Raw genomic sequence first — 27,077 nt, forward strand, 5'->3', positions numbered from 1 at the left:
TTCCAGCTGATGAATAAGGACCTGTTGCCAAGACCAGTCACCACTTTACAAATCAATAAACGCTTTTTTTTTCAGAGCACATGGTCTTCTTCAAAAAGTTAGTTTTTAGTGGCCTACACCTACTTGGTGACAGTCAGTTTGTTGTCAAGTTTCACGCATCACTGCCTGTGATTTCTTTCCTCAAATGCTGGAGCTCACCACATATTTTAAAAAGCCTGTTTAAAATGAGGTACATTTAATAATTAGACAGCTACAGGCTCATTCTGGAGCAGTTGGCTCTGTGACTGCAGAGGGGCAGAAGGGAAGCTCCAGAGATACACCCTGCCCCATCACTGTCCTGATAAGGAGGATTTTTCCTTAGATAAGAGGATAGTTCAGAAACCCTGAACTACCTTTTAGGCCTCCTTGCTGAGATCTCAGAGGAACAGAAAACTTAGTGATTTTGTCACAAATTACTTCTAAACACTAAATCTTGTCGAAGGGCCATCAAAAATGTTTTAAGTAGGAAAAAAAAAATCTCTATGTAGCCAGACAGGATTAAAAGATGTAAAAGGACATCTTTTTACATGCTTAGGCACCATGTGACATTCCATCCTCAATTATAGCTTCTAAGAATAGGGCTGACTTTTTGGAAAGCAGCCAGTTCCTAAAGCACGCCCTATGATATTCACATTTTTCTAAAAATCAGATTCTTTTCTAAGAGCATATAATCTCTCATAAAACAAAACTAAAATATATTTGTAGCCCTGGTGACCACAGAGTAAAGTATTCAGCTTTGAATCCACTACAGCTCAGGTATTCAGGAAACTCTTAGGAGATTAAGAACACTGTACATTTTATTTCTTTAAAAATCTCCAGTACCATGGGAAGTCAGAAGATTTGATAGTTGTTATAATCATAAGGACTGCCATAAAATCTAAAGCATGAGAGTTCTTCAGATATTATATGTCCAGTCTTACATGGTGTTAAAGCAGAATCAAATTCTTCCCTGTGACCTGTCAAATAACCTAATTTCCTACTAAGAATGCCATCAGACTAACTTAAGTATATCTGAGATATATGCATGTCAGATTACCTACACTTCTTTGTTCAGGTAGAGATGCCACTTTTAATTTAATAATCAAGTACAGTTTTTTTCCTAAGCAGTCCATAAGCAGAATCTTGAACTTAGAACCATGTTACTGTTCTCGTGAAGCTGAAGAAGTGCTGGTAATAACCAAAGATTGCTATTCATTGTGTGGAGATCATCCTGGAGTTCAGGTCATACGTGCCAGTAAATTGAGGACTGTAAGGACTTTCAGCAGGGAGTGAAAAATGAAACAGAAATGAACAGTGAGTGAATATGGGTGACTAGAGCCCCAAACTCAGAACAGGAAACAAACAGGGAGGGACTGAGAGGCTCCTGAGATGAGAAAAGCAAAGGGAATGAGATGGCACAAATTGACCAGAACTGTGGCCAGCAGGGCAGAATTCTCTGTTGGCTGTTCCCAAACTGGAAGGACACAATTGACACAAAGAGGGCTGCAGTCACATATCTACAATCTGTGTGTAATATTGAATGGGAAATGCAGGTTTCTGTGGCACACAGCAATCAAACTGCTGTACAAATGAATGCTGCAAAGAGGGATAAATAACAACACAAAATGTAATAAAAAACCAAAATCCATAATTGAAAAATATAAGATAAAGCAATGCCAAGAGTTCATTCATGATTACCATTGACTGTGCTGTTCTCAAAGAGTATTTCAGCAAGGATTTTGCTATGAATCTCCTGTTTGCTCCCTTTACTAGTAAACATATCCTGGGCTTATCCATTGTTTACAGTGTTTGTGGAAATTTTGGGATGGCAGCATTTCAGAAGAACATCTTTCCAAGTCCAGCACAAGATGAAATAAGGCTATATTCATCTAACCTGGTCTTAGAAACCTCCAAGAAAGGACCTTTCATTACATGTACATGAAAGCATGTCCACATTTTGTTTCCACTTACAGATTCATTAGACTCATAGTGAAAAAGTCTTCTTTTTAACAACTAACCTAGTTATTCTTGGCAAAATTTAATTTACTGCTCCTACCCTTTCTCCATTGGGCACTGGAATACAATTGATCATCGTCTTCTTTACAACAACATTTTATGTATTACAAGACTTATGTCTCCCTTTTGGTACTTTCTAGACTAAACAAACCATGTTCTTTAAGCCTTCCCCACAGGTCATGTTCTCTAAAACTTCTATCATTCTTGTTGCTCTCCTTTTGTCTATGTTTCCTAAAGCATGGAGATCAAAACTGTAAACAGATTTCCAGATGAGCTCTCACCAGTGCTTGAAGGAACAGAATAATTGCTTCCTGCTTCTTCTCCAGTTATATCTCTCCCAGAATTAGATCCAGCTTCATTGCAATGGTATTCCACTGTGCAATTTAGATTCCTTTCTCCATGCTATTACCTCATCAGCACATGTGACTTCTCCCCTGTAAGCAGAGTTGTCTTTGCCAAATTCCAAATTACTTATTCTAGACTCTCTCCAGTTTTCAGGAGCAGCTTATTGAGCAGTTTGACTGCTCCTACTGTGCTTAGAGCTTCTTACAGCTCAATTCATGATCAACAATATCAATGGCATTTCTATTTCACCACTGAAATAATCTCTAAAAAAATACTCCACAGAATCAGATCAAGGACAGACCTCTTTGGAACCCTGCTGTAAATGGCCCTCCTGCCTGAAAACGAGCAATGGAAAATTTGTCTATTGGTTGCACACCTATCTCATGGCAGTCTCATAATTATTTAAATTAAAAATAATTTTAATTAATGTTTTTATTATTGAAATTAATTTTACATTAGTCATTCATTAAACTATAAAATTATGTATTTATTTGCATATTTAAAATATCTGGTAGGACAGTGTTAAACACCTGATGAATTAAAAGCCACCACTTTCTGCTTTAACCACAAAACCAGTTACCCTATCAAAGGAAATTAGATTTGCTTGACATAATTTTCCTTGGCAAGTTCAACCAGACTAAATATAGGATGGGTATGCTAGACCTGCATTTTTTTTTAGAGAATGGCCCAAAACCATCACCTAGGAAAAAAGCTGAGAGTATAAGTGCTAGCAAATACTAATAAAACAGCTACGATTTTATGTGTTCTATCTTTAATCATGCACCTATTTCCACCATTCATACAACATCTCAATGTTCTTGAACACATTTTGATACAGACTGTCACTATGCTTCCTGCCCACTCTCTTCCCTGAATAAGCTGTTACCATGCATTGAAAAGCACTTGACTAAATGTTAGCTCTTTTACATCGTCTTGTGCCTCAATTTTTTTTCACAGGTTCAGGTTTCTTAAATTATTGAAAACAGTGTCTGGGTTTCAGTAACACTGGGGTGGTTATTACTCGTTCTTTCACAGCTCTTGCCTTCATTCTGGGCTTTTTTTCCATTCTGTTCCTTGCATAAAGCCAAAACTTTTTTATTTTACAGATATTTCCATACAATTTTTCCTTCTTTTATAAACTCAGCCAACTTATCTATGTTAATCAGAAACAGAACCAAATCAAGACAGCAAGTCCTTAACTCCCTTCTCCTCTTTCTGACAGAAAAAATTGTTCTTAACAGTTCCAAGAATTCAAAGGATTATATGTTATGCTGTTCAGGTTTGTGGCTTGTGTTTTTGGTTTTTTTACTTTGTATTAGTATCCAAGAAATCATGTTTTCTCATTCTTACCTGTTCCTGGCTCTAACACAATTCCATTGGTCACACTGTAAAAAAGTGTAATTTGCCTCTTAGCTTCCTTCTCCCAATAGTCTATCATGCATCCCATTTATATTTTCATCCCTGATTTTCCCTTTTAATTCTACCCAGACATTTTGAACTTATAACCTATTTTAGTATCAAAAAATGATTTTTCATATCAAAGCAATGTTAAATTTTTCCTCAGGCTCCTTCATCTGAAAATGAGTTACTTCCTTCTACAGACTGTTTTTCTACTCCAGAAAAATAAGGCACCAGACAAAAAGGCAAAATTTTAAACTATTTCAGGATGGAAATAAATACCAGAACCATTAGTTCCAGTTCAAAGAACGCATCCTTGCTTATTAGTTCTTTTATTCTGAAAAAGAAAAACTACAAAGTTCCAAAACTGAGGGTGAAGAAGGAGGTGACCAACCTGATCTGGAGAGGGTCTGTGGTTGTGCTGTGTCCTCCCAGGAGAGCGGTGGTGGTGGTGGTGGTGATGGTGGTGGTAGTGGTGATGGTCATCATCATAGTTATCTGCCATCAGCTTCATCCTGTTCTGTGTCTGTTCAAGAGGCAAAGCAAGACAATTTTATTACGTGTTGGAATGTATTATTCTGACTGTTTTAGGAAGATCTTGGCTCTGGGGGTTTTTCAGGAGTTTTTTTTTTTGAGCTGAAGGATCTAAGAATAGGAATCCAGACTGTTGGCTCACAAAGAAAAGAGAAACTGAGAAATAAAGTATGTGAACACATCCTCTGTTTCAGCTTTCACATCCATAGGATGACATGAACAAGTCAGAAAAGTAAATGATGATGGATGGTGTGTTTGAAGGGCAAAAGACATTCAGCTTTAATAAATATATATTTTTAGGGCTGTTTCCTAATTTTTCCAGTCTAACATTATGTCTTAGCAATTAACTTTTTAAATCTCACTGAAAGGAGTATTGAGAGTACTGCAAACATTTACAGTTAGCTACCAAGGCATGTCAGTAACAATCACAAATAGATCTTTTAAAAGTCCTATTTTGGGCAATTTATTTTAATTGTACACCAGCACCACCCTGCTAAACAATAAGTAAAATGAATCTGAAAACTAAGTGATGGAGACACAGGCACTTAGAGAAGTAAGTGATTATGGAACTTGACATGTTACTGAATGGAAGTAAGTCTCAGATACTGATCTTGAAAAAGAGATCAACACTTCAGCTACAGCTGTGTACAGATAATAAAATCTGTGTCACCGTGGGTTAACAAGATACATTGCAGCTCTTTATCACTATTACAATTATTCCATACCGTGAAATACATAGACTTGAATAATTCAAACCTTGCTCATAACACCAAAAATATCTTACTACCAATAGTCTGATACCAATGGACACAGTCGTCATTCCCTTCGTGGTACCAGGACTGAGGACTCTCTCAGGGAAACCTGTTAAACTGCAATCAAGTTTGAATTAATTTTGCACTAACAAAACCCAGAAAAAAATGCTGTCAATTCCCAAAGACCTCCCAAAATTAAAAGAATCAGTTAGAGGCATATACAATTAATACCACACAGTTGACTGAAGGAAAGACAGCAGCCTTAACTCGATGTCATGCTCCAAGGCAGCAGGATTCATGGAAACCCCATCAGTGAGCTCCAAAGGACCAACATAAGCAGATGAATTTGAACACAACTCATTTGTTCAGTATGTTCCCTTATTAACTGGTCTAACTGCCTTCCAATGCAAAGTGCCCATGAGATAACTCATTCCCACAGTTAGTATGTGGTAAACTTATTTCCACGACTGCTGTAATTTGATTTTTCTTCAACAACAATCCTATATCAAAGTCTCTGTTTAGGAAATTTCACTGGCAAGTATATTTTAATTGAAAATGTAAAACTCTGAGATTACTATTCAATTCCTCAACATTAATGTTTTTTGCTAAAGTTGAAAGGGGATTTGAAAAAAAAAAAAGCAAACAAAATATTCGTATTATGTAACATTTCAATTATAACAAAGTCTAATGCAAGGAAAACAGCCACAGAATCCTAAGAAATCCTGAAAGGCCTTTTCCGTAACTAATTTTTTTTCAGTTGTCACAATGTTTCTCAAGTACTTCAGATGATGTTCAATAGAGGATCACAGAAAACTGCTTTACAGGAGGGGAGCTGTGCTCAGTTTAAGTAAAAACATCTACCTAACCCAACCAAACCCTCAAGCCATCCACAAGAAAAAGAGAGAGGAAAAATCACAGGGCAGATGTGCACTGCCAGACTTTCTGAGCATCTCCACTGCACAGTAAGAGCATTTTCTCAGTATGTTATAGAGTGACAAGAATCTGCACAGTTGGAAATATTTCATTTTCTCCCTCCCAAATATGAAGATGGAAGCAAACACCTGTATGAATTTCAGTTGTGAGTTTCTACTGATTTTGCTGAAAAGATCATCTAAATCTGAACCATAGTTAATCTGTTTGTCTTTAGATTCCAAGAGGAAGACCTTGTGAACGAGAGTGGAAAAGATGGAGAATTAATAGACAAATAATCAGCCACTTACTATAAACACTGTCATACACTGCCTCTTTGGGGAAGCTCCTAAAATTTTATTAGTTTATTTTCTTATCAATGAACAGCCTTAAATTTCCTACCTTTCAACTGTATTCCATAAAGAATGCAAAAGTTAAACAAGATGAGATATGCAATCCTAAAAGTGTCCTCTGTAATGAGGTGTTGGGGATTAGGCGTGTCATGGGATAAGAACTGTAAATGAATGATGTCATCTTTCTAATTTGGTGCTGAAATATAAATAAACTACTTCTAATGTTTCTTCCTTTTGCATGCCAGATTGCAGCAAAATGTTAACACAAAGTAATGTTAATGCTCTAGTAGCCTTCTTTAGTGTGCTTGTTCTGGGAGCAAAATATACAAGAAACATGAAATATAAAAATGAAATATGAAATATTTCCACTCAAGTAACCATCAAGCCATCTAAACTTCGACATGACTTGTAACTGTCATTAATTTTTTAAAATTATGCAACTTACCTGGGAAAATATTGCTTTTAAAAGCTTTTTGTTTTCACTTATTAGCTCTTCAAATGATAGCAAATATAATTTTGTTGTTCTGTTTGTCTTTGCTTTAGCTACTGCTAGTGCCACACTTCTACTCTGAACTGCAATTTCCAGGTCTGCTTAGCTTTGATATAACAAGCACCTTATGATTTCAAACTTTTAAAAGCAAGATTTTTGAGGAGGACAAGCAGGAGGATTTCTGGAGAAGAACAAAAGTAAAGCTATCCTGAGGAACATACAGTCCTTTCACATCCTTCTAAACAAAAATCTGTAACATTGCTTCTGTTTTCTCCCTTTGCTAGCTTTTGATATTTAGCAGGCTTTGAAATGCCAACTATATTTGTGTCTGAGGAAGGAATTAATAAACCACATTGGAATTTGTTCAGGACCCCAGGGCTTCACACCCCACACCTACATACAGGCACACACAGAAGGTTGTGTACGTGTTGGGACACTGGTTTGTCAGTCAGAGGAAAATCCTCATGGTCTGGGTGCCAGCTCAACAGTTCAGGGACTGCTTTAGTGCTGCCTGAGAGGGGAAAACACCACACAGTGACCTGGCAATGCCATCACTTCCTGCAACCCCTTCAGCATGCCTGAAAAGCTCCTATTCAAGGACACCCCAGACATTTTCCTACATTTCTTCAGAAAGCACAGCACATTCTGTGATTCTGTGATTACTCACTATGACTTTTCTAGATGACCAAGAAATTGAATCTTGAAACATACAATTAATGAAAATTAGAGTGGTGATCACATGTGCATTCAAACTGTCTAATATCCAATGTGTACCTCTGGTTACTCTGCACACATCACACCTTATCTGAAATAGTCATATTGCATAGGTCAAACTTTTATTCACATTCTCCTCTCAAACCTGAAAATGGTTTCACAAAACTTACACAGCCACAGCTCTCACCAAAAAAATTGTTATGCCAATGTTCTTTTTGAACAACAGGCCCACACCTGGGAAGGGACATGTCTGAATTTGGATTCGTATTAGAAAATAAAAGCACATTAACTTGTAAAATGCAACAACTAATGAACTCTATCTCCTAAAGACCATGTACAACCTTATTAGTTCTAGTCTAAACAATGTTGACTTTTTTTTGCTCTTAATTTATTGACTACATTCAAAAATTACTGTGTCCATTTTGAAATAAAGGAGTGATAGAAGAATTAAAAGCAGCTTAGATCTACTTGCACAGGTATATTAACCCTTAGGGCTTGAACCAGTTGTCTTTGATCATTCAATATCACTATTTGCTAAGCTGTCAAGGTCATGAATGGTATGTGTAACTGAATTTTTAACCCACTTACCAAAGAATTTATGACCTAGCACTGTAAGAAAACTGACAGATATTTCTTGTCCTCCTAAAAGTCTGTTGAGTTTAAGCAAGGATATACCAAAGTGAAATGAAAGTCTTTGATTGACTGGTAACAGACTAAATAGCTTAACAGCAATCTGTAACTGTAAAACTGTAATATTAAAACTGTCTTTTACAAAATATTTTAGCAAGGTGGCAATAGGGAACTATGCTTTCATCTGTCATCTGGATCAAGTTAACAACGAAACTCTCATGAATGAGGTTCAAATGAGCAAAAATAGTAAGATTTGTTGCTCTGGGATATAGGTGTAATACAATTCAATAGCTATTACTTTCCGTTGGATTTTCTTCTCAACTCTCTTCATTTAATGGAATTTGAAATATTTCTAGAATATTCACTTTCAATAGGGTAGGATTTTTTTCCCTGTATGAGAAGAAGGCAGATATAAGGCCTGCAAGCTGTCCTGGAGCTATCCAGGGGTCAAATTCTTAAAGCACAAAATTTAAAATCTAGAGACCCACATTCCAGGTTTGATTCTGCAATGGCCTTTTCTTGTCTTCAATGACACAGAAACTCTTTTTCTCCCTGTTTGAAAATAAGCATTTTAATATTTCCACAAAAAAAACACTGAAAACTTCACATGGCAGGCATTTAGTTCCATGATTTTTAATAATAGGTGATTTTATCTTTTTTCTCCTGGGACAATATTTTAGAAAACAGAAAAAGGCAATGACCTAAAAAATTGCATTTTCAGGCTCCAGAGTTTGCCAAGCTTATCCAGAAGCTGCATGAACTTATTGGAATAAATCTAGATTTAATGGAAGCATGTGCAACTGCAATTGGTTTTCTTTTATGGATCCAGTGCTTCAGGCCTGAGTTGCATTAACAGATGGTTAACAAAATATTTGTTAATTAAGCCAGCTCTGGCCTTACTCTCTCCAAATAAAATCAGTTTTCACATTAGAACAATATTTTTGTACCTTCTTTGAAAATTGTTGTCATCTGAAGACAAGAGAAGAATTTCTTACCATTTCTGCTGCTGCACAACTCAGATGTTACCAACTGTCATGGAATACAATTTATAGTGGATTTGTTATTTGGCAAGTTACAGTTCATTAAATGTTGGACAGCAAATGTTGTACTTGACCCCAAATGCCTAAAGTTCAAGAAATTACACTTGTCACTCACAATTTTTTAAGGGACTATAAAAGTTTGCACAAAATCATGACTTTTTAAAAGCAGTGCATTTTCTTATTAAAACCCCAAAAAATATTATAATAGAAAAAATGTAGACCACCCCCTTTTTTGTAACAGAGGAAGACAATCTTGGAAAGTAGCTACAAAAGGCATTTCAGAAGGCACCACAGAATCCCCAATGCTTCTAATCTGATAACAAGAGTCATAACAAGCTACAAAAAAACCTTAAAATTAAAGTCTGTGTAAAGCCTATATTTCCAGAACTTTAAAAAGTACACTAATCCTTTTCTATTTTTTTAAACCCTATTCAGCAACTTTTCCTTTATTCTCCTTCTCTTGTCTCATGATAATTAAATTAATTTTTTCTGAGATCAAAAATAACAAGTTCAACTTTCAACCTTGGAGCCTCCAAAAAATCATGTTCAACCTCACTGCCATTGTTCCACCTGCTTTTAGCATCTCAAGCCTACAGAGATACCTGCATCCTGCCCAAGTGATGTGGAAATAAGCCAAAGAGTGAGATTAATTTGCCATCTAGAAAAGACACTTGGGAGAGATTTCTTTGCAATGTTTCAGTTTAAACTTTTGTTAAAACTTCTTGATATACTTTGGGGCACTGTTTCACTAACTATCCAGCTGTAGAAGAAAATTCCAAGGCTATTGCTAGAAAGCCAAACCCTGAGACTGCTCCATTTTTAATGGTAGCACTCTTCTTGAATTTACATTATTAAATGAGACAAATTGCTAAAACACACCCACCAAGTATGGCTTTGACAGAAGTGTTGTTATTCCACAAGCCAGAGGATCTGTTAACCAGTTTTTGCTTTGAAGGATCTTTTGCCAGCATTAGAGTTGCATGGAAGAAGTGGACTTCAACTTCCAGAGATTGTATTACTTTATGCTAATTATTTAGGTCACTTTTAACAGCATAATACTAACAGCATCATGCTATTTCCAAAATAAATCATACTCTTGCCTTCAGTAAGTATAAATATGCAATAATATTCTACTTAGGCTTCTTTGCTGCCCATGCAGGGAGGTTTGAGATATCAATAAAACTCCAATGGAAAAAAAAAAAAAAAAAAAGAGGGTAAGACACTTAAGTTTGCAAGCACTCATCATTAAGTGAAAGATAACAAAAACATTGCAGTATGTTAACTAACCAGCAACTCCACTGCTAAATAAGTATGATAATCATAACTGTATGGGTGTTGGAATGCATCACTGTGGGGCAGTGTTATGTTTTACTGAGTGCTTTAATTATGCATTTTCTTTTTATAACATCCCTGTAATGTAATCTGTTCTTATATTCTTACTCTTAACTACATTTTAACATGGGTTTTGCTGCTTTGTTTCCTGCCTCCTTTGAAGAACACAATTTTTTCCCTGTTAAAATTCCAAATGGACTAATAAGCATGTTTTTCTTTTCCTGTTATAGTGTATGACTTGTCTTGGAAAGTGTGAGAGACAGGATGCATGCAGGCTCAGAGTGTGCATGATAGCTTACTGCAGAAAAGCTTGGCTACTCTGCATTTAACTCTTTTTAGGTTTTACCTTATTATTGATAAGACTGTTCCATATGATATAAGGAACACAGTCAAGTTTTCACGCTAGGGAAGTATACATATTTTTTGTTTCCACATCAATATTTATTTATATGCTAAACTTAACTGACATGGTGTTTTTACATTTAAATCTTAGAATTCTTATCATCTGTAACATGTAACCCAGAGCAGTTCACGTTCAGGCTCTGTCTGCCCTCACAGGACAGAAAACAGGGATTAAGAAAAGGCACTGACTATTTTCCAAGTTTTCATTAAATCCAACATTTCTGCCAGGGAAAATACAAAATCAATTGCTGGACAAATTAATACTCCAATTCCTCTGCAGCACTGCAAAGCAAATTCCATGTAAGTCTTTTCAAAGACTCAGGTCTGGTAATTTAGTGTTGAACATGAGCATAGAAGCTCTACAGACACTTCAGTTCTTCTTTAATTAGAGCACTATTTAACTGCCATGGACAACCATTACACCTGCTGCTTTGCAAGATGACAAAATGTGACTGACTTACCCTGAAAGAAGCTAAAGCTCAGAGTAAGCCTCCCTCTTCACCAGCTGAAGGACAACAGCCTCCCAAACACCAGCTGGGATGTTGGACACTTGGCAGATGGAGACAGGCAGCACTTCCAAGTGCCAAGCAGACACTTATCTAAAGTACTGAGGCCAAACTTCAACTTTTCTGACACTTGTGATTAAACAAAGCTATGTTGAGTTGAACATGGCCCCTCTGACTCTTCATGTGCATTTTCCTGCATTTAGAATTTGTGGTTTTGAAGTCTTTTAAAGCTCTGTGAGTTAAAAGTATGGCTTGAAGCACAGGAAATATCTTGTAATAATACAGCATACTCAGTAATGTATAGGCTCAAGTCATGCTAAAGGTATTTGTCTCAGTCTTACTACTAAACTTGGTAATTACACAGAAGTATGTAAGAACATAGACACAAAAAAGTGGGTTAAAAAGCATAATTAAAGCTCTGAAGCTGCCTGAGGACATCTCAGGCCAGGTCCTACTAAAAACAGACAAGCAACGGAAGAAGGAAGGTTCTTTTTTCCTTTTTACAACAGGAAATAACTCATTAAAAAGATACTTCCCCATAATAATTATTTAAAACCAGACATGAATCAGAAACTTCAGCTAAATAAGACCTTAGAAAAGCCTTCAAATCTCTGGTTAGCAGCACTGGTCATTTCTCACCTATTTTAATGTCTGAATAGTGAGTTTCAGCTGCAATTTTTACAATTTCAATACCAAGCCCAGGACTCCCATTTGTATCATGAATAAAATACAACTTAAGTTGAAATTACTACATTTCTTCCATTGTATGCAACAAAAATGGCTAAATAAAACATACATTTCAATACATGGGTTGTATATTGAAATATGGACTGAAATGGAGTCTTGAGCTGTCTTGATATGCTTAATAAAGACACCTTACATAGTACCAATTTCTTTTTGATGGTGGATTGTAAGAATTAGCAGTTTTAGTCACAATTACAGCATCAGAAACATCTGACACCCAGTTTTTACAGTATTTTTTTAATAGCTGGCTACTTAGCACTGCATTTGAGATCAAATGTTAAACTATATTTAGTCTTATTATCATGGGGTACATTGCAGTAGAATATAAGGATTTGTTTAAAATATGTCACATGGAGAAAAATCCTTTTGGCTTGGGAGCTCAGATTGTTATAATGGAGATATTCACTATTCTTATTTGAGATACTTAAAAACCATTTTCACCTACCAAGCAAGCCAGATCCAGAATTACAAAAGTTCCAGTATTAATATAGACATTATTTTATATCTGCATTACCTACTTTTTCCATTTAAGATATTTAGTCTCAGTGAAGTTAAACCATTTGTCTGAACAAAGTTCTAGGAAAAGCTCAAAACCAGATTATCACCAGTGAAAAAAGGCTGCCTTGAGCCATGACCAGGCTTAAGTTGTGACACAGATCCTTCCATAATCAAAAAACTCTGAAAAGAGAACAAACAGAAGCAGATTTTAAAGCAAGAAAGAGCTTATGTACCAAGCCCATGGTGCTTTCTGGGGCAGACTGCTACAGGCAAAAGAAGCCCCTCTCATTGAAAAAGGCTTGTGTAAAAATACCATTAAAAAGACTTTGGATTCCTGAGAGGATAAGGAGGAAAAAGTGATGCCATATCCAGCTATGACCCGAGTCCATCAAATTTTATAACATAAATTGTCAAATCTTACTGAGAATATGTGAAAAGTGTTATGAGAGCACTGCCAACATTTTGAGTAATTTTCCAACACAGAATGTCTTTTGAATCAACTAAGTTGTTCAGGCAAAGCTACAGTCACTCATTGCCTTTCCTACTTGTGCCCCTCTTGTGTTAAGCTACAGGGAAAGTGGCACCTTGCCCTTTCACCCCCACAGGAATCTGCACTGGGCAAAATTAAGATGCAGTTCAATTGCAATGACTGTCGTGATCCATGTTCAAAAACACAGATTCAAAAATCAGGCTAAAAATTAGGAGAATAAATCCCAGTGTTAAGACATGCAGAAATATTACTTTAGGATATTTCTAATTAATAGAAAAGGATACACTAAAAAGATTTTTAAGATGTAAGGCCATTGAATATCTTCAATTGACATAAATGGGATCTGAACACATTTAAAATCAGAGAGTAAAAGGCTTTTACTACATTTTCTGAGAACTTTTAAGGAAAATACTACCAGGCTGATTATGAAGTTATAGGACATCTATGCTTACCTGTCCAAAATAAACAAAGCTAAGTGCATATTTATACTGTGTAGCATAAGTGCAACAAAAATAAAACTAAAACTTAAGGGCCTCAGACTTCTCTTTTGTTCAAAAGTAGGTGCTTATAAAGCTTGAACAAGACCAATATTATGAGTAATAGTAAACCATAAACTGAAGGGATAAAAATGAAGCAGAGTGGTCAATTATGTCTGCAACACCCATGTGAATGGCTTATTAACATGGATTCTCCTCACTGTAAATACTTGGATATAATACTTGCTGAATACTTGGATTCAACTGCACACTAAATGTCTTTTTGAAGCAGATCTGTGTAAACAACACAGCAGCAATACAATAATAACAACAATAATAGCAACAACAAGAGGAAAAATAAAATTATGTGGTCCCACAATATTCCCACCTGTGAAACTCAAGGCAATCAGGAAGATTAAGTTAGTACAACATCAGAAACCAAAGCAACAGTGATTAGGAGTCAGCACTAGAGTGGCTGCTGTCCACAAGTGCTACATTTGACAATGTCTACACTGCAAGAAACCTTTGCATGACTTTTTTTGCTCCCACACTTGTTAAACATATAGAGAGCTTAAATGCACTTAATTAATTCACAGTGATTCATAACAATGTTTTGGGCTGCCAGAATAATCACAATCACAACAACTTCTAATCATATTCTTTTTCTCATACAGTAATATAAACACTTTCAATATCATAAAATACACAGTGCAATAAAGCTGAATTAATGTATCAGGGAGAATGCAATTTGGGGTATTTTGTTATTCTTGAATGCTTGATGTCACCACCATAATAGCACAGCAGCAAGTTTTCTGAAGTACTTAACTAGAACAGTAAATGGAATGCAACATGCTGCTTACAATTCCACTTTATTCATTTGCTGCTGAAAGAGCTTTTTAAAATATTTACAGGGTTATTAGTAAGAAATAATTCTGTGTATTGCATGCAGGAGCAAAATATTGCTAGTTGTTAGTTTGCTGAGGAAGTGTGATTACACACATTTGTTAAATTCCTTGATTGTTTCTTACCCTTTTTGTTGCATTAGCAATATGTTGATGTGATGAAATATAGAGCAGTGAACTAAAAAACTGAAAACTCTGCCAAACACCAGCTTTGCCTCTGGCCAGAGTATTCTCTACACCTGCAGCCCTGAAAGCACTGGAAAGGTTTCTAATTTCATGTTTTGAGAAGAAAAATAAAATGCTCTCAAGGAGTTAGAAGACCTTGCATTTTGGCCAACTGCACTTACATTTTTGGCACTGTATCCCAAAGTGAAGAGAGACAACCAGGAAATTTTCTCACAGTATCCAAGTTCAGGATGAATCAGTAACAGCAGCGTCTTCTGCTCTCACCAAAATCTCTTGAGATGTTCTAAAAATGGACTTTTTAGCTAATTATTTCATGAAGGATTGCATCACTGTACAAATTTATCTTAAAATAGCTTCTCAGAATTCTCAAAAGGAATCTTGGCCAGGGTGATTATCCACATTATGTAACCACTCAGTCAAGCCCACATGGTAATTTTGTTTAATACTGTATTTCTGAGACATTTTTTTAAAGCCTACTACAGAGTTCTACAGCTCTCAAAATACAGCATTTGGTGTATGGATCCAAGCAATTCCAGTGGTTTTGTTTTGCTGGGAGTGTATTACTATGCCTCCCAATTATTTAAGCACTAAACAATAAATATTTAACTGATAGATTGCTGCTGCTAAATTGTATTTATATCATTACAATTAAATACTGTGATGCAAATAATTTTTTTAGGTTATTTAGGTTTTGACATAAAAACAATTCTCTCCCAGCTTAAACATAACAGAACTTTTATTTAAACTCACACAGTCACAATTCATAAAAAGATGGCTCAACTCATTCATATAAATAACATTTTAATTTTTAAAATGGGATATGCCTATCTCCAGCTTTATTAAAATAAATCATAAATATTCTCATTTTCTGACAAAGGCAGAATATTTCATTTCTCTAAGATGCCTCTTTTTCTTTTGTAGTGTGAAAAATTGTGACAAATTACTTTAAAATCAATGTTCTAATAGGAGTTTACAATGTGTGTGACATTCAGAAACGCCAGAAAATGTGGATATATATGAGAGGAATATAGATATATATATATTTTTTTTTATCATGGACCAACATGCTATTTTGCCTCTCAAAGCAAAAATTCCCCTTATAGTATATAACAGGGATGAATGCAGGGCTTTATGTTAATATTTAGCATTATCTAGTGATTCATCTTTCAATATTTATAAATATTTCTCCTTTGATGATCCCATTAGGCTGGAGAAGTTGGGCTTTTTTGAATTCTCTCTCTCAGCAGTGTAACAGCTGTGGAAATGGAGCATGGGACAAATAAGAGCAGCAGAAAACAAGTGATGCTGCAGCTGATCATTCAGTGAAGTTCCTGTGACTCAGAAAGAGCTCCAGGGACAGCATCACCAAGCCTTGGTGGTGGGTGCACATGAGAAACCTCGGGGGGCTGACACTGGCTCCCCACAAAGGGATTAAAGAAGTATGAGTGAAGTCTACAACTTTTATTATCAGATAATTCTCAAGTGTAATAGAGGGGTGACCTAGTTAAACCACATTCCTGCTGCTGGTGACTCTTTTCTTGTGGTGTCTGAGATAACAGGGAGATTATTTTGGCATCAATTTAATCTAGTTAAATAGCTTTACTGAAGATCTTTATCACTAGAAATAATGGAGGTATTTGAAGTATTTGGTTACAATTCTAACTGAAGTTATCCAACACAATGCTTCTCTGCAATCCTCTTCTCTTCTTACTCTGTCTGAACAAAGTTATCAATGTTTTGAATATTTTCCAGCAATAGCTTAAAAAAACCCAAGCACAACAACAAAACAGTTGCCCAGTTCTCTGATGAACATTTTTAAAATATCCATGATAGGTATCATGGAACATGGCAAAAGGGTGTATCCATTTACTCTTCAGTAACCTAAGATGAAGGTAAAAAAGGAAGCTATCTAAAAAAGAAAATGAGTACCCTCTCTTTTCCAAAGCAAAACAAAAATCCCTAAAACTATTTGGAACCCAATATTATCTGCTCTGCTGCAGCACAGTGGGATGAAGTGACAAAAAGCATGAAGCATATCTGCCTATTTATCATATAAATTTTGGTGAAATGTCTCCTGGGCAGCTGACTGACCTGAGGCACATCTGCATCATGGCCAGAACATATGTGATAATAACTGTTTTTAGAGAGTCTTTAACTATGTGGTTCTTATTTAAACCTCGATTGACTTATAGTATTGAAGACACAGTGATTTTTACCTGTTTGAAAATTAATTTTAAGGAAAATCAAAATTTCTAGATAACCGCTCAGAAAGCCTGAAGCCTTCTGAAAACACAATCATTTTACAAGATATAAGCAAATAACTGAACAAGAGGAGGTTAAAAAGAGTCAATAGAATGGACAGATCTTGCTTTATGCAAAGAGCATCTGCTGTCCTCTCTCACAGAATTAAGGTTGGAAACTACATGAAGAGGGAAAAAAAAAATGCTTTGGCTATATATAATATGAGCCAAGCAAATGTGCAGCTTATTTTCAACAACTCCAGAGAAGCAATAAACACTTTAATGGAACACATCCCACCTTGTGCAACTGCTGTCCCATGTCAGACCTGCCTTGAACACCTCCAAAAGGGCATCAGCATAAAACAGCACAAATGAAAATAGTGTCAATTTTCTGTTGCCAAGAGAGTATGAAAAGCAATGTCTCCCCACCTGCTGTTTTAACTGATGCACTAATCTGTCCTTCTCTCGTTTCAGAGCCATTACTTCATCTTGAGTCTTCTTTTTCTTTGAAGCAGACAGTTCAAGCAAGGCAATATTTGCATCTTTTTCACTAATTGCAGCAAGCAAAGCTTCCTGTCTGATGAAAAAAAATAAAATTAGAATTGTTACATTCTCTTTTAAACAGAATATATGCTACTATACCACACTATGTGAGAGGTTTCTTTCAATCACTTCTGGACACTCTAAAGAGCAAACACTGGCTGGTCTAACCTAATCATGAAATAAACTAATTAGCCAAACATTTCTCTTTATAGACTTTTCATTATTTGCTTCATCAACCATCTATCTCAGTCTACTTTACTACAATATGAGATCTAACAATAACTCTGTGAAATTTCTTGCTTTAAAAAATCTTGGATTTTTTTTGCAATTCACTTTCCCAAATTCTAGAATACCTTACACAAATCTATTTTGACTTATGCAGATCACAGAGACTGAAAAACAGAAAGCAAAGTGATATAGATAAAAGCCATTTTTCTATTATCTTGTTAAATTGGTAGCCTAGGGTCCTCGGTGCAGGAATCTCTGGATATCTTCCTCATATTTACTGATGTGTTTTCCTATGGACTTATTATTATTCACTGTGTGGACACTAAAATATATTTCTAAAAGTAAAATACAAGCTTTGTGATCCAATTGTTCATGAGAAATCATTTCCTTTGCAATCTTGACCCCTCAATTTTAGAGCAGAAACAGAATCTTACAGCATCAGACATGCATTGGATAACACAGACACTCTCAGGGCCACATCACAAATAGTTTGTGAGGACATAAGACAAAGGCAATTTTTTACAACATGCAGTTGAAAGAACAGATTTTGCAGTATCTTATATCTTAAAAAGCTCATGCTTTGGCAAAGACATAATCTGTCCCTTAATTTCATAAATAAAACAAATATATTCACCTTCTGCAATGTATTCAGTGACAGACTATGACTTATCAGCCAAGAAAGAGCACATAATACCCAATTCTTTTAGGAAAGAATATGTTATGGCCTGTGCCTTTTCCCAGAACTATATAAGATCAATCATTAAAAAATAAACATGGATAAATGAATCATAAATTAACCTTAGGCTCCAACTCCTAGTAAATGTAAGAATATGGCTCGTGAACTTCATACAGTCAAGGTGAGCTAAAAGTTTGGAATTCTCACAGTCCTTTGCTTGCCAGCAAAAATGTCAAGAAAGTTATTTCACTTTTATTTCAAAGTTCCTAATGCATTAATATAAATATTTATAGGACAATATTTCTGATGGAGTCAAAGAAAAACAACTCATTTATTTTAGTCGAAGTTATGCGACATGGATCAATTTTAGATAAACAGTTGCATTTTATTCATACACTTTAATAGTCTCATTTATTATTCTGTCTTGTTCATTCAAATCTCACTTAAATGATGTTTAAAAGAGAATGTCATAAGTCTCCAACAGTCTTAATTTAAATTATAGCTATGAATTATTTTAAATAACCAATATAAAACAAAAAACATGTATCAGAGTGGTTGCATATCCATAATGATAATTTGAAATGAAATATAGGTATATTATTCTTCTATAAACCTCTTAATAATGCATAAAAATTGCTGTGTAGTAATTTGTAAAAGATTTCCAGTTTGTTTATATGTTGTGCCCAAGTACCTATTCCATAACATTTTCATTAAAATATCAAATTTTTAATGCACCAAAACAGGAAAAAGTGATTTGCTACTCTACTGATTTCCTCTGAACTTGCAGGAAGCAAGCAATTTATCATAAAATCATGGGATGGTTTGGGTTGGGAGGGACCCTAAAGCCCAGCCAGTGCCACCCCACCATGAGCAGGACACCTTCCACTGTCCCAGGTGCTCCAAGCCCCCTCCAGCCTGGCCCTGGACATTCCTGGGATGGAGCAGCCACAGCTGCTCTGGGCACCCTGTGCCAGGACCTCACCACCCTCACACATGTCAGGTGTGATAACACAACTTCTCTGACAGAAATAAAGGTATTCTGTGACTTTAAAGCCAAAGAAAAAGAAACAGCATATTGCTGTTTCATACAGGCATAAAATATGTTCTTCCAAATTAAATAAGATTCACCCCTCTGCAGTTTTCTGAGAGCACACTGTCATAAAATTAGAGAAAAAGTGAGTTAGAAGTGTAACAATGTTCCAGTTATAATACCTGAAGACAAACATTAATATTACCATCAAAACATACCTATTTTCATTGTTAAAGAAATGTTAAAGGAATCTGCATCTCAGAATTTCCAAGGTTTCCAAATATATTTAAGTTCATTCTTAAGCTGTGTAGGTTACCTCCATGCCAGCCAGCCCCAATATAGTATGTCTGCTCTCTAATAGCAAATTCCATAGTAAATACTTGTCACCCATGAGTTTTTTAATGATATATAGTTATTTAACACATATTACAGCTGTAAAAAGCCAAAAATGGAATAAAAGGTTTAAATTAAAGATTGAAAACGACACGAAGCTATACTGAAATTTTACTTCTCTGAAGTTTAGATCATGTCACTGCCTCTAAATTGGCCGTAACAACACAAACCTGACTAGTGAGAAAAATGAGTCAGAAGTACTGAATTATTTGGTATCATTTCAACATCTGATAATAGGATTCAGTCACATCCATATTTTTTGCATTGCCAGCCAAAATGATCACACATTCTTGTGATCTTAACTGTTCAGCTGTGCAACATTCTCCACTCCACTTTAAAGTAACAGATGAGGTGAAACCTTTCATGGGAGAGGAAAGGCAGTCAACAAGCTTTGAAAAATCTGCACCCTGGATTCTGCAGCCCCAAACCCACAATATTTTGCAGACCTTAGCATGTATTTTCTCAGCTGATGGGGATTTGCCTATCTTGGGAAAATGTTTGGGAAAATATGTAACCAACCACTTTATTCCAGGAAATAATGACTCACATCAAGCACTTCCAGGAAATGATGGTTCATAGTCATGTGAAATAGCTGCTGTCAAATGACACCACAAGTGGTCCACTGAGACACTCCAAGATTTGAATCAAACTCACAGCACATATATGTTTGAACTGCTCCCCCAAAATTATTGACAACATATTTTTTAAATCTTATCTTCATAGTTCATTTAGTTGGAGCTGGGAAGCCCTAAACCTCTGAATGTGGAGAGACTGCTCCATAGGAGGGAGGGATTTCTGTGGAAGTGCTTCCCCAGCCATGTGAACTGATGAACACATCAAATGCAAACTCACACTGCCAGCACTCCTGGAGCCTCCCAAATGTGAGTCAGCCTCTGCTCAGAAGCTGCAAAGCCTCACTTATCTGAAACAAGGTGTTTTAGCTGGGGCACAGTGCCACACAATGTGCTGGTGGCTTCATGGCTCACACAGCCTGCCCAGGGTGGGCACAGCTCCTGTCTGCACAGACACATTCCTGCACGTGCCAGAAAACTATCCATGTTTATTAACATGGATAATCTGAACAGCAGCAACTCAAACACAAGTGGCATTTAACCAGGCATCTGGGTTAACAAGAGGCTGGCACAGCTGGGCTGTGTGTTCTACCACATGACATGTTGGGTGCTTTAATTCTTGTTAAATAACTGCTTCTGTACAGAGGGAAGACAGAGAAGCCCAACAGATTTTACTATTATTATTCAGAGTACAAAATAAAGATGCAGGCTCTGACAGAGCACCTGAGGAAAGCCATATCCTCCTTTACTCTGCATGGCCCAGGATCCAGCCCCCACCAAATCCCTGGAAGACAGAGGCTGAAAAAGACCTTGCCCACATTTGTGAAGCACTGGAAGTGAAGAGATCCAAGCATTTATGAAGCTGCCTCTCAGGACAGATCAGGATCTCTGCATTATCATATCCCATTTATTACATACTACACACTACTTTACCCACATCTGTGAAAGTTGTGATGCTCACCTGTCACCATACTTCAAGTTTCCTACAGAAGAACAAAACTTCATGGACAGAAACAATTTATTTTATTTATCCAGTGACCTTACTAAAAAATTAACATCACTGTTTTGCAGCAAACATCTGAAATGAGATTATCTGGCCACTAGGAACAAGGTTAGGATGCCAGCAAAGTGGACAATAATGATATTCTCACCTACAAACATGAAGTAACTTCATTAAAAAATGCAAACTGGTGGCAAGGTTTTTACCCAAATCTCTCAGGTAAGTCATATACTTCAACTTTGCTGCTAGAAAATGAAACTCATCATCAGTTTTAGAGCAAGAATTTTTGAAAATCAAGACCTGAACTGGCACCAAGGACAACATACAGCCTGATATACTCTCAGCTAACGTGCCTAAGAGTGTAAGCATAATTTATAATTCCTAATTATCTACTGTGTCAGGAAAATAAATTACTATCCAAATACAGTTCTACAGAGATGTTATCACTATTTGCAGCCAAAATGTCTCCTTATTGTTTAATAAATTATAGCAATAAAATACATTTTAAAATAATTTATTAGATCAGTGGATTAAATGACATTCTTTAACAGTAATATTTATAAAGAGTAATCCCTTTTGTTATTAGTAGTTTTTCCTCTCTTTTTTTGGCAAACTAATCTGTTATACAAATAACATGGTAGTATTTTTAACACCAAAAAAAAAAAAAAAATCACTCTAACTTTTCACAGTAAAAGTAAATTCTCAAATTAAAAAAATACATGTTTAACCTAACAGTAAATGCTCCAAATTGATAATTATTCTGTACATTTTCCTTTCTCCTGCTTAAAGTAATTCCTAGGATTCCCAACTTATCTATTTTCCACTATAATATGCTGCTTATTGCAAGGAGAGGAGGGAAAACTTTTCTCTGGAAAAGCAAAACTGACTGCAATCCCCTGACTGCAGCCATCCCACTCTGATGGCCAGGAATTCATTAATTTACACAAGTTGTGCTCTATCCAAAATTCCAGTTTGTATAATGTTTGCATTAACTAACAAATGATGGACTAGAAAATCTACTTGTTACATTTCAACAAGGCTTCAGATTGGGAGGATTTTCAAGTGCCACGAAGACAGAAATAAAATGGATCTTTACAAAAAAAGATGCTGTCTAAAAAAGTAAGGAGAAATTCCACATTGATGATTTGCTGTGAATAAGGCAAGTACCATATTAAGAAGTAAAAACAAAAATAGATTGCGAGGCAGAAGTGAGTCTTTTCATCTACACAAAAGATCTTAGCTGCAAATACTGATAATATTCTCTGAAAAATGTGGAAAAAGGCAGAGAAATGATGAGAAAACATTGGGAAAAACTACAAGGAATAGTCTATGAATGACAACATGATAACAAAAACAAATAATGCTACATCAAATTGAAAGAGAACTTCTTTTTCCTATATCCATGTCACACAGAGCAAGATGCAATGTCCATAAATTGCAGAAGAAAACAGCAAATTTTCTCCTCCTAATATCTAGCCAAGGTGTAATGATAAGGGCCATTCCTCAGTGATAGTCAAATAAAAAGATTCCTTTCCTTGCAGGAATGATCAATCATTAATCTGATAATAGAGATACATCTTAAACAAACAAAAAGTATAAAATAATATAAATCTTTTAATAAAGTCACTGGAAGTAATGTCAAAGAAAAATCTGAATTAAAAAAAAATAAAACTTATATAGAATTAGAGAAAGCAGATGAAAGCAAAGTAATTCAATTATAAATGTTACGTAACACCTGAAAAATGCAATCTTATGGATCTCTAGCAAAACACACACAGAGTTTGCATTTGTGAAAGCATCTGTCCTGGAGTGAAAAAATTACTTAATATGAAAAGGAAGTCTTAGCACACTAGAAGGGAAGATAAGATAATGCAAGAAGAAATAAATCCATGAAAGTCTCTGCTGAATGCCAAATTGAAAAAGTATATTGTATACAGTATTTTATCAAACTTCAGCCTAAACAAATGTCAAATGGAATAATTTCTTTAACAAATATGGGCAACAACTGAGAAAAAAGGGTTGCTCACTAGCATATATTTAGTCAAGATTAACTAAGGATAAAAAAATGTACTAAGAACAGATTTAATAACCCTAACCTGTCATTCAGCTAGTAGGAGGTATTCAAGATACAGCTAATAAAACACAAAAAAATGGTTCTAACCACCCACAAAAAATCTCAGTAGTATAAAACACTGAAGGATGACCACTAAGATAAATGCTTTCTTTTGAGAGCTGCCTTGCAGTTAACCTTCTTAAAGAGTCTCCCAGAAACCTCTAATCATAATACATTGCATTGCCACTTATCACAGTCAATTTAGAAGTGAGCTCTGTAAACACTCCTGCCTTACTCCCCACCTCTGTTAGTCTAAGAATAATTTTTTGAGCTTTAATAAAAGAACCCATGACAACTTTTTGGGAGGTGGGGTGAGTTCTTAGAAACAGTCCAATTGTAACCTAACAGAATTTCAAGATTAAGATTTATAGAAACAAGACCTTCTAATGAGAACTTTTACTGCCTTTACTATTTAAGCTGCTCTCCACAAAATACAGAAATGCAATTTAAAAAGTCACTATTAAAGCTAAATCAAGTCAGAAATGTTTGAACTAATGATATACAGTACAGTACTCAGCCAGCTTCTTGCATGCTAATCATACTGAAGGACAAAAAAAAAGCCAGTTCAATCAACTTTTTCACTTTAATTATTGTTTTCTTTCCCTTGTGACCTCCGGTATTCAACCTTAAGTTCAGTAGGAGGTGACTAGAGATAGACAGTGATGAGAGATCCTGTTTGAAACAGCTTCTCTCTGTCACTCCTAAAGCAAATAAATGGTTTGTTAAAACATGCTGTTAATCCATTATGGATGTGCATGCATCTTAGAAAATAAACTTCAGAATATTATTGGTATTTTAAAGCTTTTTCTGACAAAATTTATCTCTTCTATTGCTTGACAAAAGCACATTTATAGATTACTCCTTTTAAATGAACAATTATCTTGCACTGTATTCAAAGAACAAACTCCTTTGAAATACTTTCAGAGACAAAGCCAGCATGAAATGGCATTTTGGGTTATCCTGGTTCCTTTAACAGCAGACACAGACAACCATTGAAGCTCCACAGCCCAGACACACCAACAAAGGGCTGCTCCATTAAATGGGGGACACAAAAAGGGGGACCTGCTCCTACACACCCCGCTCCACACTCTAACCCACCAAGCACTTTTCCTCACATTATCCAAGTATCAAATCATGAATTTTCCATCTGATCAAGTCTCACCTGGAAGCTTGTCTGAGGATGAAATATCAACACTTAAACTATGTGAGACAGACAACAAAGAGTCTCTATATTACTCCTGTATTAGATTTATATTACATGTAGATTAGACTAAAATCAAAGAGAAAAGGGAAGATTCATCAGTTCCTAATGTAAAATTTCAGAGTAAAAGGAAGGAAGCAAAAGTGAGGACCTGATTCTAAATAATCTGAGGAGTGTCTTGACAAAGCAGCTTCCTTATCCATCTGTTCTTTCCCTCCATTCCAGAGCCACAGTTCATTACTCCCATTATCACACCTCTACTTACATCTCCCACATTGTCTTGACAATGGCAATTTCAAATTATTCACTTTTTCTTCCTTAACAGCAATTGGAAATGTGCCCATAAGTCCTTTGTTAAGGAAACAAAACTAATCCAGATTTTAAAGGGTAAAGAAGGAACTTCATGTCCTTTTTTTGGGATAGTTTTCAAGTAAGAAGTAGCCACTCAACTGCCGTTTGAACTCTTGGAACTTTTTCAAGCCCTATAACATTGTACTTCTGATGTCTTGATAACTGATATTTTAGAAATTATAGATAAGTAAAACAGATGCCCCATAAAAGACATTGTGAAAGCAATTAGATCATAGTTTCACAGATCATGCTTCCATAACAACTGCATTCTCATTTCATTCAAATAGGCAGCATTGCTCACACAGAAGTAGAGGGGAAAAGCTTCAGATTGTGTGAGAAATGCAGAGGAAAAAATAATTCACAGTCCTGCAAAGCACAGCAGAAGAAATCAGATGATAATTATTCCTGAGTTCTGCAGATTTACTGGAACTGACTCCTGTTGCTCCTTTGGCTTTGTTTGATTCTCCACAGGAATGACACCAACACTTGGATAAAATACCTCTGTCTGCTTCATGCCACAGCCCAAAGTGCAGAAATGGGGATGGCTGGAAGAACAATGGGATCTGAGCACATGGGATTGTGTTACAGCACAACATGGCACTGCACAGGGTCCACCTAAGTTAAACAGGAAAACAAAACTACAGGTAATCTGTCATTGTCAGCCCACTCATCCTTCAACGCTGCTTTTTTTGTTTATAGAAGACAAAGATAAAAGTGCTTTGCAGGAGGAATGGTTTGATCTTTAGAATATAGTTCTTGGTAATGTTTTTGAACTGCCAAATAGAGGTTTAAACTTGGAAAAAATGTTAGTATTAAGAGTTATTATGGTTTTAATGAATTTTCAGAGAATTCAAAATTTAAATCAAAGACATATAAAACTGATGCAGAAATGTAACATTAAAAAAACCCCAACCTTTGTTTTATAACTTTTGTGAACTGTAATCTGTCCTTAATATTGAGCTGACAATATATTCCAAATAACCATTTGTTACAAAGTAGATGGTTGTATTAAAGAATCAGGGGAGCCTCTTCCAACTTTTAATAAATGCTGATGAAGAAAATTATCCACACAAACAAAAATATACAAAACTCTATTTCTTTGCTTTCCACTAGAAATTTAAGAAAGATTAATCTGGTTTTAAAAGAAGTAACTTAATGTTTCCTTCTCATTTTCACAATGCTATAATGTTACAGTTTTGCTAAATTTGCTGGGTTGATAATGTATTGCTAGACACAGAAGTAAATGTAACATATAATTTCTGGCCATTTCATTATATATGGAACAAGCCACAGAAAATCCAGTATTAACACCAATAATCACTGAAGCTAAAAAAAAAGATAAGTTATTTTATTTCTTCTCTAACTAGCAGGCCACAATTCCTTTATGTACAGGATGTCTAAAAACCTAATTGTCTAAGAACATTTTATCAGAGAATATTTATTAAAACCCTGCCATCATTACTTTATCTCAGTGGAAAAAAACCCAACATTAATTTTTAATAAAATACGCCACACTCAAGATACAGCATAAGAAATTAATAACTATAAAATAGAAAAGCACCAACCTGAAAGCCTGGAGTAGGAACAAGATATTTTATTTATAAGGAGAGAGGAAATTAGGCAGCAGCACACAAATATTTCTCTAATTAGTATCTTAAAAGATTGGGAATGAAAGAGATAGGACACCACATGATGCCATTTAATTATATGACTTCCCTGCTAATGGAGCTATTCACAAGCATTGCCAGGAGCATGAAGACCTCACATGATTCAACTTTGTGTAAAGAGTTTCCTCATTGATCTTCTTTGGTGGGTTAACTGCTTCAAAATCTGTTTCTGACTAAGGAAACATTTTAGAAAATGCATGTGTAGAGTTTTGGAGCTCCACAATGCCCACAGTGGCTCAGTAAAGACACTTTGTGCTTTCTCAGAGCAGACTAAAAAGGTACAAACCACATCTGATCAGGTCAGAGGCTACAGCACAGACACTGCAAT

At 35.7% G+C, this 27,077-nt stretch overlaps 1 protein-coding gene across 4 annotated transcripts in view; it reads right to left on the reverse strand.

Moving 5' to 3' along the window:
* ERC2 (ELKS/RAB6-interacting/CAST family member 2) overlaps window positions 1-27,077 on the reverse strand; it is a 400,862-nt gene that overhangs the window by 116,577 nt on the left and 257,208 nt on the right. For all 4 annotated transcript variants that reach the window (XR_013775763.1, XR_013775764.1, XR_013775765.1 and 1 more), the window contains 2 exons: window positions 17,405-17,552; window positions 4,172-4,303 (listed from right to left, as the gene is read on the reverse strand). Coding sequence is in view for 1 of the 4 variants with exons in the window: in XM_079317392.1 (XP_079173518.1) it covers window positions 4,172-4,303; window positions 17,405-17,552 (280 nt within the window). In the remaining 3 variants the exon portion in view is untranslated. The remainder of the gene's footprint in view (window positions 1-4,171; window positions 4,304-17,404; window positions 17,553-27,077) is intronic.

The sequence above is a fragment of the Erithacus rubecula genome (assembly GCF_903797595.1).
Source record: "Erithacus rubecula genome assembly, chromosome: 13".
NCBI lineage: Eukaryota > Metazoa > Chordata > Aves > Passeriformes > Muscicapidae > Erithacus > Erithacus rubecula.